Consider the following 18,222-nt stretch of genomic DNA (forward strand, 5'->3'; position numbering starts at 1 on the left):
ACACAAAGCTTACATACACACAAACGTAAAATATTTCAATAAAAATACATAAATCTCAGAGATATATTTATGCGTATTATGCTGTTCATTATGCGTATTTAAAAGTGTGACAGCTTGAGGCAACAACCGAGTAGCAGTAGCAGTAGCAGGACTTATATTATCCTTCCACACATCTACCACTAGATGGCCTTGTAGTACAGGAGGAGAGGACACTGGAGGTGGAGGACTCACGTGCAGAACTTGAAGAGGATCTTCTCAAAGACCAACACAGGACCCGTGCTGCCCAGGATGGTGAGCGGCTGGCCGGCAAACAGAGAGTAGGCCACCCCGGTCAGGGAGGCCCCGAACAGAGACTCTATAGCACTCTGCGGGAGGGAGAGAGGAACCGGAATGAGCAAGAGACGACCAATGAGGACACACACCCCCTGCTACAGAGTCTTGATTAAACAGACACTCTGAAGCCAGCGTGGGAGTAACTAGATAATGCTGGGTGGGTCCCATCTACCTGCCTGTATGTAACACACACACACACACACACACACACACACACACACACACACACACACACACACACACACACACACACACACACACACACACACACACACACACACACACACACACACACACACACACACACGTACGTGTGGGGGGGGGTCAATATAATTATCCCACGCCATTATGGGACAGACGTCAGAAATTGCAAACTGAAATCATTTAGGGAGATTTGAACAGGACTACCCCTAACAAGATGACGTTTTCTGCGGTCTAATGTATACCCGGGCTGCCTCGTCCATGATTGAATATAAAGCCAGAGTAGGCAGTGACACTACAGCCTCCCCCACACATCTACTGTGCCACTATCTGACACACAGATAGCAGACAGACCACAGACCTTGAAGAGAGACAACAGCCCGCCCAACGCCATCGACACCATGCCTTCCCCCATCGCAGATGCTGGCTTGACGAGGAACGGCCACGCTCCTCCTCTGCACTCCCCTATCGACGATGACCTCCAGCACTCCCCCATCGATGATGACCACCAGCCTCATCTCTCCCATAGCCACAACAACAACTCCAGCTCCACTGTCTCCTCCCTTTATGATTTTCCAGATGAATTTAAGAAACTGAAAAATGTTGGCATCAAACTTGCATCTGTGTCAATGATACCATCGCCACGTTATTGCCACAGGCTGATAACACCCAAGCAGAAGGTGCCCCAGCCCGCCCCCTGTACTGATAGTAGTCCTGATTATTACTGAGACAAAAAAGGGTTCAGCCGTAGACACAGTATGAAGTAAGTTTCGCATAATCTGCTGAACCCAAGGTTGCCTATGTCAAAACATGGCAACTTTTGCATTCCTGCTGTAACCACTAAGAGTAAACAATAAAATCAAAGGGAAACTTAGACGCACTGCTAACCTCACAAATCTCATACCTATTCCCTCCAAACCAAAATCAACCTTAAAGCCTATCAATAACAGCATCAGGATGGGTCTACTTAATGTTAGGTCTCTTAATAACAAATCTTTTTTAGTTAATGATTTTATTCCCACTTCTCAACTGGATTTTATGTTTTTAAGTGAAACATGGCTAGAACAAAATAACAGTGCAACCGTTGTGATAGAGACAGCTCCTCCCAACTACAACTTTTTTGATGTATGTAGATCTGGAAAAAGAAGTGTAGGGGTTGCTGCTATATTTAAAAATGTATTTCAGGGAAAACAGATGTTAGTTGGTGATTTTCCATGATTCGAATACTAGTAATAGTGCTGTATTCGAATGTTCCCCTCAGAGTTCAGAGTCTACAACCCTGTTCAGGCAAAAGTAACTTGGCAATGACATGCTTTAATGTCATAGATTCTAAAACTCATGTGGAAACTGTGACACAACTAAAGCCATCCACCTGTTGCCTTGATACTTTACCTACCAACCTCTTTAAGAATGTTTTTGACTGCCTAGCATTAGACATATTGCAAATAGTTAACAACTCTCTCCAATCAGGAAATTTCCCAAAAGCCTTAAAAACTGCAGTTATTAAACCCCTTTTAAAAAAGCAGAGCCTAGATGCCTCTATTATTAACAACTACAGACGAATATCAAATCTACCCTTCATAAGTAAAATCATTGAGAAAGTTGTCCTCGAGCAACTTATTGACTTCCTGGCATCAACTGGTTGCTATAACACCTTCCAATCCAGATTTTGACCCCTTCAAAGCACAGAGACCGCCCTTATTAAAGTTGTAAACGACATCCATCTTAACACAGACGCAAAATCTCAATACTAATGCTACTAGACCTCAGTGCTGCATTCGACACTGTAGACCACACAATACTTTTGGACAGATTAGAAAACTGGGTGGGGCTTCCAGGCACAGTATTAAATTGGTTTAGGTCCTACCTACAAAATAGGAACTACTTTGTTTCCATTGGCGACTTTGTTTCAGAATCAACAAACGTGACGTGTTGAGTTCCACAAGGTTCGATCTTAGGACCCTCTCTATTCAACATCTACATGCTCCCACTAGGGCAAATCATGCAAAATAACAATCATTGCTATGCTGATGACACGCAAATCTATGTATCGCTATCACCAAATGACTATCAGCCCATAGATCTGTTGTGCCAGTGCATTGAGCAAGTCAAAGACTGGATGTGCCGAAATTTCCTTCAACTAAATAAGGACAACACCTTCACTCTCTGTCCCTGAAAACCTCAATCAAAGCCAGAAATCTAGGGGTTATCATGGATTCAGATTTACATTTTGACAGTCACATCAAATCAGTTACAAAATCTGCATATTATCACCTTAAAAACGTAGCAAGACTTAGAGGGCTCATGTCTACCCAAGACTTACAAAAACTTGTACATGCCTTTATCACTAGCAAGCTTGATTACTGCAATGGTCTTACAGGACTCCCAAAAAAAACTCTAAGGCAACTACAGCTTGTTCACAATGCTTCTGCTAGAGTTCTAACAAAGACCAAAAAATGTGAACATATTACACCAATTCTTAAATTGTTACATTGGCTCCCTGTATGTCAGAGAATTGATTTTAAAACACCCTACATGGTTTAGGGCCAAAATATTTAACTGATATGCTTCCACTACATAAGCCTTCTAGGCCACTAAGATCTTCTGAGACCAATCTGTTAATTATCCCCAGAGTCAACACGAAACATGGGGAAGCAGGATTTAGTTACTATGCAACAAATAGCTGGAATAAACTCCCTGAGGATTTAAGACTTGCCCCAACTCTGACAGCTTTTAAAACAAGACTGAAGACTTTTATGTTTGCTTTAGCTTTCTGCTAAATCTTAAATCTACAATGCATTTTTTTGCATTTATTTTCTATCTATTTTTATTTTATTACTAACTTTGCCTTTATTTTCTATTTTTACCAGAGTGATACATGATCTGATACCAGAGAGACTGGGTTAGAGTCCTAGAATCTGGGTTGGAGTCCCAGAGAAAGGACCAAGCTCCTTTAGGTTGGGTTAGAGACCCAACGTGGGTGAGGACCAAGTTCCTTTAGGTCAGGTTGGAGTCCCGACGTGGGTAAGGACCAAGTTCCTTCAGGTCGGGTTGGAGTCCCGATGTGGGTAAGGACCAAGTTCCTTTAGGTCGGGTCGGAGTCCCGACGTGGGTATCAGAGACTATAAATACATTGCACTTTCTAAAATGCTTTCTATTTTTTTATCTATTATTTTCTTTTATTGTATGACAATGTTTATATGTGAAGCACTTTGAGTCTGCCTTGTGTATGAAAAGTGCTATATAAATAAAGTTGCCTTGCCTTTAGTTTTTTTTATATATTTGTTGAAATTCTATTTGTGGGCCGACAGCAAAAAATAAATCAAATAGTGTAAACCAAAGAAGTCTGGTCTCTGGTCGCAGGCCTGTAATAAGCCTGTCCTAAGTCTGTCGACCATGACGTCAATCATAATCAACTCCTAGATACAACTAGGAGAACTAGGGAAATAAATATATGAAGGACATTTATTGATGTTGAATCAAACCAGGAAGCCAGAAAAGGTACTAGAGGTAACAGATCAGGAAGTATGCTACACGACAGGAATACACAGAATAAAAGTACAATTATATTACGCCAGTACAGCTTTCTATCCTATTGGATGGAAATTACTTCAAAACTCTGCTCTCTGCTGATGCAATTACATTTTCGTCTTTTTAACTCTAAACATCTATCGGCCAGGCAATCGTTTTAACCTTAAATTACCAAAACGATTTGCCACTGGCAGGTGGCAGGTGTTTATTCTGGGCACCCACCCACCCACCCACACACATGGTACACTCACAATGTTGCCTTTGGTGGCCTCTCCTAGTAGACCTCCGAAGGTGATGACAGGAGACATGCAGGCACAGTAGAGGAAGAGGACGGAGGCCAGACACTGCAGACTGAGGGCGTCCCTCAGGTCACTCCAGTAGAACGGCAGTTTCCTCTTGATGTCCCACACCAGGCCCCCGAATATCCTGAGGACAGACACACAAGAAGAATGAAGGTCTGTTGGATACCCCATGGGTCTGTATTGATCCGTGTTCTCTGTGTTGCTATGGTCATTGTGGAATCATTCATTGGCGTATGGAGTCAATTAGGTTGTGTCATTAGACATGAGTCATTAAACCCATGGGGACCTACAGGTTTGTATACCATCTACCATCAAGACAAGATCCTCCATCATTGTACGTCATAGTCCTTTATCATGCAACTCACTAAACTGCCACTTACCACAGGACTAAACATTGTTGGCCAAACTCATTGTATGGGTGGACTACCAATCCAGGCAGCAGGGTGACTACACTACCAAGGAATTTTTGATTTTGGTCATTTGAATTGATCATCTGGCACCTAAAAATACTACTTGGCATTCTATAGCATCTTATCCTAGCCATCTTTGTTGTATACGGGAGATGGGTTAACCTAGCAATTGTAAGTGCTTTTGGACTTGTTTCTGTAAACATCCTTGCTGATTTATTGCCTATATATTTACCGATATATTGTTGTTTCTCTTTCTTCTGACAAATGTACTTAGTATTTTATGTCGCTTTGGATAAAGGCATCCGCTAAATGCCCTAAATGTCTATGTAAATGTCATCATCCTTGAACAAAATAATAGGGTTCACTGTTCTCAATATGTAAGCCTCAACTAAAAAACACCAACGGGTACGTTTGGTTAAAACTTTGCCATTCATGTGAGGGAAAGAGCGCAGCATGGCCAACAGAAACCACAGTGTGCTGTAGGAGTTGACGTTAAATTCGATATGTACGTGAATGCAGCCAGGGAGATCTGTGCTGCGGTAGTGCAGCGTAGGAACCCCCAAGGGAGGAGAGACCTGCACAGGCCTGCCCACAAGGGGCCCCATTCACAACCAACGTATCCACCTTCCAGACAACACTGACAGTCTCCTGCTGCAGCTCAATGGTACTCGCGTTCTCTGTGTGTGTGTGTGTGTGTGTGTGTGTGTGTGTGTGTGTGTGTGTGTGTGTGTGTGTGTGTGTGTGTGTGTGTGTGTGTGTGTGTGTGTGTGTGTGTGTGTGTGTGTTAATCTATCTTATAAATACACAGTTTATGTTTTAAATATAGCTGTGTCGTTCCACCTTCACCTACGTATCTCTCTTACCACAACTCTCAGCTCCTCCCCCATCAATTATTTTTTACCAGTAACCAGCTCGCCTCCACACACTCATTTCCTACTCTTTCCCCCCCCCCCCCCCCGACCCTCCCTTTTCGTACCGTCTGTGTGCCTTTTATAGAAGTCTGCTGGAGTCTGTAAATAATGCAACAGACACACACACACACACTTTATGCGTATGCTCAAGTGTGACATTTCTGGGTTTCAAATGACTTTGTATGGCTGTAAAAGCCCCGTCTTCGGCTGAATGTCAGCAGGGCTAGCCCAGGAAAACAATAGTGGGTAATTAACTCTGGCAAGGTCTCAAACCTACAATCAGTCTGAAATACCACGGGTATTAACAGCATCACAACAACATGGATGTCCCAGCATGATTGCTTTGTATTTATGGGTGTAAGGAAACAAGTGAATCCAGGAGGTAATTGTAGACAAACATATGTAATTAAAAGACTTCTGTCTTTGACGACTGCTAAGCGCATTTTAACCCAGGTGCAGCAATACTTCCTGGGCAGCGGCCCATTGGCTTACGATAAAAAGAGCTGTATGTTTTGATAGCTCTGGTAGGAGTATGGAAATGCCTCTCCGAGGAGGATTTAAATATCTCTGCAGGAACAACTGCTATCGCTGTGCTTTTAACCCTCCGCCTTTTTTATAGATGCACTTTCAAGTCTGTGTGTGGGGGGGAGGGGGGAGGATGAGTGAGCTCTCCCTGCTCCGCGCATTTAAGATTTGAAACTGTTGAACGAACTGTAATTAACATGAGACATACATGATGACAATTTACGGGAGTGTTCACTTTGTTATTGGCAAACTAATAATGAAAAACTAATGTTTCTTTAATAGTTTTACATTTTTCTTTACGATAATAATTCATAACATAGTCATTTTATAGTTATAATATAATTCCTTTCTCGAGGATAGCCACGATAGAATAATTTGAGCCAGGGTTTAATATAAAGTGCCTTTTGTCTAGGACCTGAGAAATACCATCTCAAAAATACCATGACAAACAGAGCGACTCCGCCAGTGGCCGGGGTCGATGAACTCAAATAAAAACCATGAAATGAAAAATGGCTTCTCAACTTGGTCGCTCATATCCCTTGTTAGCTCATTTCCACAGACATATTATTCTCCTATTCCAATAAAGTACACCAGAATGAAATCCACATTCCTCTACAGATGGGCAAAGGCTGACGTCAACATGTGGGCCTGTGAAGGTGTAAGGTTTCAACCATAACATCCTCATCATAGCTCCCTCGTAAAAAGCCTGCAACGGGTTAACACACACAGCTGGATAACATGTTTTTTCCCCTGTGCGTGATCCAAACCAATACTGAAGGATCCAATGGTTTAGCTCCGATGTTGTTGGTCAAATGACAGAATAACATCCATATTACTCAATGCAAGTCTTGCATTTAACAAAAATGGATGTAAAGATCCCAAAAGAGAAGATGTATATTTTATAGGTAGTATTGTGGTTAGAATTGTGAGCAGATCCTGATCTCCCATTGAGTTCACGGTCTGTTACTCTCTGCAGTCTGGCGTCGCGATTGTTGAAAGAAAAAAAAAAGAAAGAATAGGACTGTATAGTGCTCGGGGATAAGAGTTTGTTCACGAAGAAGCAAGGGCCCCCGCAGTCTACAAAATTAAAAAAACAATAGAGGCGCCAAACAATAGGAAAGTTTAACAATCAATGGAACATTCATGGAATATCCAAACAACACTGAATAAAGATGTATGACTTAGAAGAGGAACAGCAATTTGCATTGATGGCTTTGCGCAGAGGATGTTTTCACCAGATTCAGCAGAGCAAGGAGAGCAAGAGTGTCACTTGGATATTCAATCTGATTGGATGGATTGTTTATTTTTTTCAATCAATTGCTGCTCAGCCAAGGCCAGACTGATGTGAATTGTGAAACGCAAAGTTGAATATCTGGATGGTCTCACAAAGCTTCAATATTGGAGGCCAGGTCAAAGGCCTGAGTTCATATGTACACAGCTCACCTGCCGGTCCTCTGCAGCTCAGGTCCGGAGTGCTCGTCCTCCTCCTTCTCCATGTCCCCCGGGGATGGAGACGCTAGTCCGTTGGGCTGGGACGGCTGCTTCCTCTTCATCTGCAGGTCAGAGGTCATCGGACAACACGCAGACAAACATGAACTTAGTCTTCTTAGCGATGTAACCGGCTGTATGGCTTCATACTATACATCAAAAGTATGAAGAATGACCTAGCTACGGGATCACTAGTTAAAACATCTGGAACACAGGATTCAAAACAACTTTCCCAGGCCAACCAGAGGGGTATCCCATCAAAGTCACTAACGAAAGCGGCGCTTAGTTGATTAAGCCCGGTTAGAACTAGCGCCAACTTCCACTTGAGGCTTAAGCCGTTCCATCAACGCAGTTCAGCCGCGCCTTGCTCAGGTTAGTTCAAGCCAGGCTAACGTTATCCTGGATTACGCACGTTCACGAGATATGTAACCAGCCCATAACCGTGAATGTCGAATCATGGATCAACTGTCCGAAAAGGACCGAGCGGGATCTTTTCCAGCGGCGAACAGAAGCTGCTTGTGGAGGTCTATGAGGAGTACAAGCATATAATAGGCTAACTCAAAAAGGGAACACCGTAACCATTAATAGAAACAGGGAGGCTGCCTGGCACAAAGATTGGCAAACTGTTGAATGCATAAGTAGTATTAAGCATATTTTAATTTAATATTGACCATGGATTTGGAAGCAGGGAGATAGTCTCGAGTTAACGTGTCGGACTTGCACCCGGTCGTTCGGGGTTCTATCCCCACGCAATTAGTAATATAGGAAGGATTACAAGAGAAATCAAATAACTTTTCATGCCATTTATTTTCCATTTCTTTGAATATTCTTAATTAGGGAATTAAGAAAATGAATAAAGGGAATTACAAAATGAAGCCAACGCTAAGAATACTATGAAATACTCACATAATTACTAATAACTAATATACTTGCATAATTTAATCTTGGACCCTTAGTGAAATTATATACACTGTTTGTACTTCATATATGTACATTTATGACAAAATTGTGAGGACTAGGCTTGGCGGAACCTTCTGATGGTACAATTGTTGCTGACAGATGGATTTCTCTGAAACACCGCTCAAGTTAGCCTGACAGTTAACCTGCTCCCGACCAGGTTAGTTTGGTCGGATAAATTGCCATGGTTACTTAGCGGAGATTCCCTTAAGTCACGTTCATGGAACGCAACTCTAGCTGAAAGAAGCCCGGCTAAGCAAAATAAGCCTGGCTTTGCGCTTAGCCTGGTTGATGGAATACCCCTCTGGACTTTGAAAATATTCCAGATATAAATAAACTTATATTAGCTGTTGGCATGAATACAGCAATGTGCGATCATAGCAGCAAAACATTGACAATAAATAAAATCGTAAAGGTAGCAATTGTAATTAAATGTAAGCTATATGTATGTTAATGTATGTATGTTAATAGATTTTTCAATTATTGTTGCACATTGATGGATTGATTGATCAAAATAATTATATTTTCTTATGTTGTTTCATTCAGTTTGATTCCCATGAAAAAAAATAAGCTTTTGGGGTTAATTCATTTGACATTGACGGAGGGCGAGACAGAGAGGGACAGGGACAGAGACAGAGAGAGAGGCAGGGACCGAGACAGAAAGAGACAAAGAGAGTGAGAGGGCCTGACCTGGGAGGGGACGTTCTTGGGGGGCTCGATGCGTATAGTGGGGTCCCACTCCCCAGGAGGCAGGACTGTGACCTGGTCCAGGAACTCATCGATACCAGAGAGGAGATCTGTTCGGTCCTTGGCCTTATAGGCTACGTCATGGAAAATCTACGGAGCAGTCATCAACATAAGCAGAGATCATTGAGTAAAAGCAATAACACATATTTGTAGTGTGAGAGAATGTACTGTGTCAATATATAAATATCCATGATTGTAGTTAACCAGTAAAGTGCCAACAAGCTCATCCAGTTTCCATCTTAGCATACAATCTTGGTCTTAAAATGTAAGTAAGTAAACTCAATAAGAGCTTTCATTAATATTAAACAGGGATCTCCTAGCTCAAATACTACTATAATATACATGTGAATATGCATTTACATTACTCATCTACTGTTCTCACCTCATCTGTCATGAGAGTGGCCATAGACCTGCCAATCTCATGGTACTGGGGGCCTTTTCCATGAGGTCCCAGAAGCAAGAACAGAAACCTGCAATGACACACAGGTCGTCATGCCAACAAGTAACCCCACCATACTGACGAATGGAATGCGTTTTTTTTTCCACCACCTAATCCGAATATTGATTTCAGGCTGGCTAGAATCGATGTGTACTGCAAAATGTATGTTGTAGACAATATGGCAGCTGGATGAAAATGTGTGTGCTTCAATTCTGCAGCGGTAACCATATAACAGTAATGTCCCATTTTTTTAACCTTTGCCACCAAAATAATTGGTAAAACAACATTTCAATTAAAAAAACAAATGTAATTAAATAAGAGTCTCAAGTTCCTAGAGAGCTTGTTTATCTAAACACATGCATATGTACACACAAATAAAGGCTGGAATATGCAAGATTGTTTTAGGAATAGCACAATTAAAGTGAGGATCTACATAAGTTGAGATGGTAGGTATGGTAGAACAGCTGAATTACTACTACTGAATGGGATATTAAATCAGGCATTTTTATACAGCAAACAATGCTTAATGTATCAAGTTACAAAGCTTATAATCAATCGACTCCACTAAGGATTCATTGATCGGCCTGGTTGTTTGCATTGCTTGGCCAAGTTGTTTAAAAGGTTCCCAAGACCAGATGTGTCACTCACATCTGGAGAATTTTGGTTCATAATCAGAGTGTGATCCAAAAAAGTAAGAGTAAAGCTCACAAGCACCAATGTAGCGGCCCTTTTCAGGCACTTTGTATACGTAAGTCTAGTTCACACGTGAATACTCCTGTCTGAACATGATTCTGCCCCGACCCGGTGGTTTGCTTTGGGCTCAATGGGGCTAACCTGGTGGGCACCGGCACCTCGGTGAGGCCGGTGATGAGGACGGCGGGCGAGAGGCGCACAAAGGCGATGATGGGCTTCTCCAGGAAGTCCACCTCGCCCACCAGCACGTTGGAGGCCTCCGCACCCGGAGGAATCTTCTTCATGAAGTTCATGTCCACCTGGAGCGCAGCCAGAGAGAGTTCAGACAGCATCGCCAATGAAGCGGTGGAGAGAAGGGAAGCAAAGGTCACAGACTGGCAACAAGGCTGCTTTCAGTGGGGGATAGAGTAGGAATGCAGCCATAATGTCCAAATGAATCGTTTCTCTATTTGGAGAGTTATTTTGCATGTCTCTTTAGGGAGATGTGTACATTTTTTAAGTATTGACCAGTGAACTAGAAAACTAGAATGGTTATTGGTGCAGCAAAATGGGGAATGAAGGAAGGCCAGGAATTGAGGAATTGGTTTCCAAGAATTCATGTTTTCCAAGAATTGAGGTGCACAGGGCTACCAACAAGGAAAGATAGCATCTACAAGGAGAACTACACAGTTCTGAACAAGGGCAGCCAGGATGATGACTATCTTTCCTTATATGGACAAGAAAAGTAACTTAGAGTAAGCTAACAGAGATAGCCTCTGACACAGTCACTCTATGCTTAGCTTTTCAATTCAAACTATGTTGGATGATGGATGATGCATTGTGCAATGCAATTATAGATGGGGTACCATCTTTTGCAGGCAAAAACAAAACATCAGAACCCAAGTCACACGATGCTTTATCATCTGAGCGTTGAAGTGCTCGCTCAGAGGACCAGAAAGGTTTCATGGCTCCAGTCCATGATCAATGAAGAGCATGAGCTATGATGAGGCGCTCTCCAGCAGAATGGAGTTGGATGGGGATCGGAGGAGAACCTCTGCCCAGTACCGGGGTGGCCGGGGGGTTAGGTTACCTTGCTAAAGTCGAAACCGCTGCTTTTTCTACTGACCCCTGCTTTGGACGACCTCCTCTCCGCTGCCTTGGTGTCCAGGTTGGGGCAGGAGTTGGGCGACACAAGAGGTCCTGGGAGAGATATGGGGCCGGAGATGGAGGGGGGATGGGAGAGGGGGACAGAGGCAGGGGTTGTCAATCATTAGTTTTGAGGGGGGAGGTCAGGCGCTTGGGGGGGGGGGGGGAGAATTTAGGAAGGCGAAACGCACAATGTTTATTTTGCTGAATTTCTAAATTGTGGTTCATTTTATTGAACCTATCGTTTTGAAAATAGACTAGATAGACCTGGTATTGTTTATGTTTCTTGGGCATTGTTTTCTGTAGTTTTGTTTTAATGCTTGGTTACCCTTGGTTACCCATGAAGGCGAGGCGCTAGAGACATTGAATATGCGCGACCGTACACCGTCTGGGGACTTGGGGCAGTGACAGGTGTTGAAGCCCTTTCTCAGCATAATTGGCCACACACTTCAACACGGCCCACAAGACGCGAGGCAACACACACGACAGGAAACGCTAGCACTTAATAGTGGGAGATGAAATGAAAGGGTAATGTATGTAAATCCATAGCAGAAGCAAATGCCCTCCTTCTCCTCGCTCTTGCTCATCCCTATGACACGTGCTTCAACACATGCGAGCAACCGCGTCCACACTTCGTCAGCTCCCCCCCTCCTCACAGACACAACACGTCAGCTCAATAATTCATCAACCAAAAAGGTTAAACCGAGGCCGTTTAAAACTGCTGATACGTTTGTGAGCCGCTCGTTCATGGCGCTGTAACGATCTCACCGAATCGGCGAGACACGGTGTCAGCATGGGGCCGGCCTGGTGATCCGTTCCCCTTGACTTCGTACCCCCCGGGGCTGACCCGAATGGATAAGGCCCTGGTAGCCATCCCAGGTGGCGAGCATGTGCGCCATCGCTAGCATTCCCAACAAAGCCACGTGGAACACAGGGGGGCGGGATAAGGGGTGATGGGGTGTGTAAATCAGCTTAGGCCGCATCCGCCAACGCATGCCAGTCCAGAATGCGCCAGAATGCGCATCCATGCCAGCATGGCAAAAAGGTTGCATCATATTGTTGGCATGAGTAAATAAGAATAAAAATAATGACATTAATGACAATAATGACATAACGAAAATAATTATAATAAATTATAATATAAAACTTTAAACATTCTTTGTGGGTTTGTTCATTCTTATATGCTCTATAAAAACAGATTACGTAAATAGCCATTGGTAGAGACTTTGATGACATTTTTTTCGAATGCGAGTTAGAGGACTAAGTCAATAGTTTGAGTTAAAAGACAGATGACGGTTAAAAATAACAAACACCATTAGGAAAATAGTCACCCCTGGCCCCCTTTACAAAGATTAATATTTAGGTGTTTTCTGTTACGAATTAACTCCAAGAATGATTAACCATTTAGTTACTTCCCTTAAAACTAATCCACCCAGCTATATTATGCACAATGGTCACATCCCTATGCAATATGTTGTGTCGTGTCAAACCCCCATCCAAAACGCTGTGCTGTAGTCCATGAATTCCCTAACTCACTATGAATAACCCACGTCCTTAAACTGTGTGCTCGTGGGTGTCCCTCACAGGCCTGAGCGGAGATGAGGTGGTCTTCCTCGTGGAGAGTAGAATTACAGCGGTAGCAGTTGATCTATAATAAGACCACCCCAACCTTTTAGTATCCCCTACGGCCCTGTTGTCACCTCTACAAGGAACCCATACCTCCCAGTTCAACCACCATGTGTGCAATCTCACATGGGGGGGGGGGGGGGGTGGGGAAGCACACAAAGTTGTGTGCAGGTAACACACACACACACACACACACACACACACACACACACACACACACACACACACACACACACACACACACACACACACACACACACACACACACACACACACACACACACACACACAGAACAAACTGTTGGTTGGGCCACGGACGGTACGTGGAAACACAGACACCCTGCTCTGGCAGGGGCTTATATTTAGGCAGGCTGCTGGCACGCTGTGATCTCCCGTGTCTTAATGAGGAAACATCTTGGAGCCTTACACTCCCACGTTGGAGGAGGAATCCAAATGGGGGTTTGCATGTGCCGAGATTTGCAATGGAAAAGTCGGACTGAGATATTAAATGGTGGAGTTAAAGCTTTGGTTGGATTAAGAGAACCTGTGTCGAGTCCCAAATGGGAGACTCCTGTTTGAAAGTTGTTTTACCAACATGGAGGAGTATAGAGGGAGAAGAGGGGCTTGTTCTGGTGGTGTACACTTTTCTTAAGCCGTTTGAGCTGAAAAGAGACTGGAGTGGATGTGCAAGTGGGTGAGGGTGGATATCGGGCGAGAGCACACACACACACACACCACACATGGTGGATGGGTCGGTATGGCAGGCTGAGCAGCGGCAAACAGGACCAGACTATCTGGAGGACAGCCATGCAGTTCCAACAAGTTAAGTATGGATTGGGACAGGGCCAAGCAACACACACAGAAATATGTTTGACTTGGGAAGACAAACAAAAAGGTAGGTGAGGGAGAATCAGAGAAGCAGAGCTTGTGAGTGCAGTTTTTAGGTTGGTGATGACAACATGGCTGGTGGGGGGGTGGGGTGGGTCGGGGGCTGTGTGAGCAGGGGGAGAAGAGCCAGCATGCCCAGTGCTAGTTTTTCTCTGTTCAAGCAGTGACTCACACTGGCGGGTAACACAGATATTTGCCTTCTAAGGGCAGTGGTCTTCCCCTGTCCGTGGGGGTCTGCGGCTGCTCGTCTTCTGGGGGGGACACCACCACCTCGGGGATGCCCCGGCCGCCGTGGCCCTGGTGTTGTTGGGACTGGGAGACGGATCGGTCGGAAGGGGGCGTGTTATGGGGCGTGGTCAAAGGAGAGGCGCCTGTGGCGGCGGCGGCAGTGGTGGTTGAGGACAAGGAGGAGGGCAGCAGGTGGTTGAGGAGAATGGCCACCCGCGACTCACGCCTCTGGGACAGGCTGCCGATGGTGGCGCACGGGCCGGGCTTCTGGAGGGAGAGGTGAGAGGAGGACAGGCCCTCTCCTAATGGGAGACAACAGTAAGGAAGAGGAGAACAGACAAGGGGAACGGGGCGGAGAGAGGAAGAGATGGGTAGAAAAAGGAAAAGAGGAGGAACGAGAAGGAATACAAGAGGAGAGATGGAGCAAAGGGGAGAACTCGATGAGGGAGGAGAACACAGAGGACAATGACTTCAGAAGGAGACGGCAGAGGGGGAGGGGGGAGTGAAGCAACAGGAGGGGTGGTGCAGTAGTGCAGTCAGAAGGTGTGGAGGTGTGTGGGGAGAGGACCGGGTCAGGTGCGATGCACAGGGAGGTGTAGGGTGAACCATCCTAAAAAGACCCTCTGCCCCTCTTGCGAGCTTCAAACCAATCAACCGTTCACAGCACTCAGCAGGTGACTGGCATCATTGCGTACTTCAAAGAGGCAGGCATGCAGTAGTTAGCGCAAACAAAGGTGCACTGTATGCATTTGTACAAACTATATTAAAAGGCACTACTGTAGGCATGTATTACATGGTATAGACCAAACAGATAAATCATTTATACAAATGGCATTCAAATACTTTACATTTAAAAATAGGCTACGTTTTGGCATTTAAAATGCAGGTGCCTGGTCTACAATGAGATCCTCACTGCCAAATCATTCATAGAAGCACAGCCCAGCAAACGGTGAACAGAAATGCACGACAGACATTCATACTACTTACTACAGTCAAAAATATATATATACAAAACACACGCACGCACGCACGCACTCACGCAATTCCAGTTGACAAAACGCTTATCACTCTGAGCACGACCTCTTGCATAATCCCTGGGAACTGAAGCAATCATTCAAGAAACCCTGAAGCCAGGCCAAGACGATCATGCCAGCATAGTGATTACCCCCCATGTTGCTCTGTCACTAACGTATGACCCCCCCACTAACAACTGTTCCCTGGATTCTACTCACTTTCAACCTTCCACCTTTTATGCTGGCATGGGTGGGGGGTGAACATAACATGAGAATTGTCGCTTTGGCTCCGGAGAAATTAAAATCAATTCTGGTGAATAGGTAACGAGAGTGCAGTCGTGTGGTTTCTCACCGTTTCGGTCGAGCAAATGCGGGTCGGAGTGCTTCTTGCCGATGTCGGCGATGGAGCGCACCAGCGGGATGCGGTTGCTGAGCTTGCGTTCATTCTGGTGGTGGTGCCTCTTGAGCATGGCCTCCCGCACCTTGAAGCGCAGCTCCTCCTTCAGCTGGCCCGATGCCACCATGCTGTCGATCAGCATGTCTGAGGCCAGACAGACACAGACAGGATTTATTGATATCGGCAACAAAGGTTTTTCTCCGATTATAATCAGTTTGAATTTCAACCGGATTCGGCAACAGGGAAGAGCGTCACTGATTGGCTGGAGTGTTTTGAAAAACATGGCTACGCCTATATTTGGAAATCAATTACTGCCCAGCCTATGCCTGACTGATATTTATTGCAAGTTTCAAGTAATTATAATAATTATAAACCCTGTTTATAAACACTGATTAAAAAATAAAACATTTATGCAAAAGCCTTACTAAAGCTAATAATAAATGAATGTCAATCCAAAAGAGGACAGCATTGCGAATATACTTTGTGCGTACCTGCAATGTCCTCTATGGTGTTGGCCCTCATGTCCAGCATGACGGTGCCGTTGAGGATGCAACTCCGCAGCTCGAACAGACTGTGGAGGGACAGCGTGGCCACGTAGGGCTTGCTCCACCTCTCCCCACCATCCTCCACGTCCTCCTCAAACTTCAGCCACCTGCCCACACACACACACACACACACACACACACACACACACACACACACACACACACACACACACACACACACACACACACACACACACACACACACACACACACACACACACACACACACACACACACAATGTAAAACTGTCACAGCTTTACTAACACTGCAGTATTATGACCAGATGGCCCGGCCATCATGTCTATTTGCAGCCTTAGTGGATGCTTGTTTGTTGTTCTGGGTCTCATTTGGAAGGCTCCGAGTTCTGTAGGACTGTGTTGTTCCCCCTGTACATACCAATGTTTGATTAAGTCTTTGCATTTCACCACGGGTAGTTCAGACCAAACAACCCGATTGGTAAACAAAACGTTTCATGAGTGATCAAAAAGGCAAAACCGCACACTTAACTATGCTCCAATTTTCAATGCCTTATCACTATAAATATTACTCTGCATGTGATTAGAACCAAAACATAGTGCTACGAGTTAAGTAGTTGCAAAATCTGTCCATGAAAAGTTTTTTCTTGGGTACAACAAGAATGAGCTAGCAAAGCCTTGAGTGATCCAGTACGGGAAATCCCTTGATCTCTAGAAAGCATTAACTCAAGTTGGCTGGCTGACTACACGCCAGGGACAAGGAAGCCTCTCCGTTGCTAGGTCAGTTGTAAATTAGGTACTTCCTACTTGCTGGAGCAGCAAACTCGCGTTCGAGTTGTAAACAAGCTTACACATATCACTAAATGTATTCCGGGTATGAGTCAGACCCCATGTATTTCCAGGGAAAACAGATTGAACAAAACTTTTTATCAGATTGAACAAAAGATTTATTTTTGCATTTTGTCTGCTTTATTATAGAGAGAGATAGAGAGGAAAGTGTGGAAGACAGAGGGGAGGACATGCAGCAAATGACCACAGGCCGGATTCGATCCTGGGTCACTGCGTTCAGGACTGTGCCTATATGGTACACGCTTTAAGCCCAGTGTGCCACCGGGGCGCCCAAACAAAACTTTTTAGTTTGAGAGCCAATTGTGAACGATTGTGTCGTGCTTGGCCTCACCAGCATGAATGGCGGCCCCCTGGTGCAACATTGCCTGAATAAGATATGTCGGAGGAGGAGGGTGGTGCTCTCTGACCTGGCCGTCTCCTTCCACTCCGTGTGGCTGCCGTGCCTGAAGGAAAGCTCATCCAGCTCGGTGAAAAGGTCGTGGGGCACGTGTTCCATGTCGTCGTCCTCCGTGCCCAGGATGAACTGCACCCGCTGGGACGGGGTGTCTGTATGCACCAACCGGGGGGAAAAGGGGAATCATTCAAGGAAATATCAACACAAAACGTGAAGTCATGGAGGAGGAAACATTAATGCAACTTTTACCTTATAACCCATATGACAAAGGCTGGGTAGGCTGGGACTAATTAGTTGCCCAACTGTCGTTGAAAAGGTTAGGTCCAGGCTAATAACAAATCAAAAGACCCTGGCCATACCCTTTAACATTTGTGCCATTGATTAACAGTAACACATCAGTCTGTCAGCTCCTCTCGCTCTCTTAACGTGTCTGAAATGTCAACGGCTTCAACCAGTGTTGGGGGTGTTTGGCTGTGCCCTTTATTCCCCCCTCAGCTTGATGAAAGATACCCTCAACGCTTCTCTTAGGCAATGCAGGAGAGTGTGCCCTGTGTGTGTGTGTGTGTGTGTGTGTGTGTGTGTGTGTGTGTGTGTGTGTGTGTGTGTGTGTGTGTGTGTGTGTGTGTGTGTGTGTGTGTGTGTGT

The 18,222-nt window shown here is 44.8% G+C and overlaps 1 protein-coding gene across 3 annotated transcripts in view; it reads right to left on the minus strand.

Moving 5' to 3' along the window:
• LOC311364882 (sodium bicarbonate cotransporter 3-like) overlaps positions 1-18,222 on the minus strand; it is a 47,978-nt gene that overhangs the window by 18,077 nt on the left and 11,679 nt on the right. For 2 of the 3 annotated variants that reach the window (XM_084484377.1, XM_084484376.1), the window contains exons 4-13: positions 17,592-17,730; positions 16,306-16,466; positions 15,770-15,958; positions 11,643-11,716; positions 10,679-10,836; positions 9,788-9,875; positions 9,349-9,495; positions 7,657-7,766; positions 4,317-4,491; positions 232-365 (exon numbers count right to left, since the gene is read on the minus strand). In XM_084484377.1, the coding sequence (XP_084340503.1) occupies positions 232-365; positions 4,317-4,491; positions 7,657-7,766; positions 9,349-9,495; positions 9,788-9,875; positions 10,679-10,836; positions 11,643-11,716; positions 15,770-15,958; positions 16,306-16,466; positions 17,592-17,730 (1,375 nt within the window). Of the gene's footprint in view, positions 1-231; positions 366-4,316; positions 4,492-7,656; positions 7,767-9,348; positions 9,496-9,787; positions 9,876-10,678; positions 10,837-11,642; positions 11,717-14,373; positions 14,707-15,769; positions 15,959-16,305; positions 16,467-17,591; positions 17,731-18,222 lie in introns of all 3 variants that reach the window. The other variant, XM_084484378.1, reaches the window with a different exon arrangement.

The sequence above is a fragment of the Micromesistius poutassou genome (genome assembly GCF_964030765.1).
Source record: "Micromesistius poutassou genome assembly, chromosome: 20".
Classification (NCBI taxonomy): Eukaryota; Metazoa; Chordata; class Actinopteri; order Gadiformes; family Gadidae; genus Micromesistius; species Micromesistius poutassou.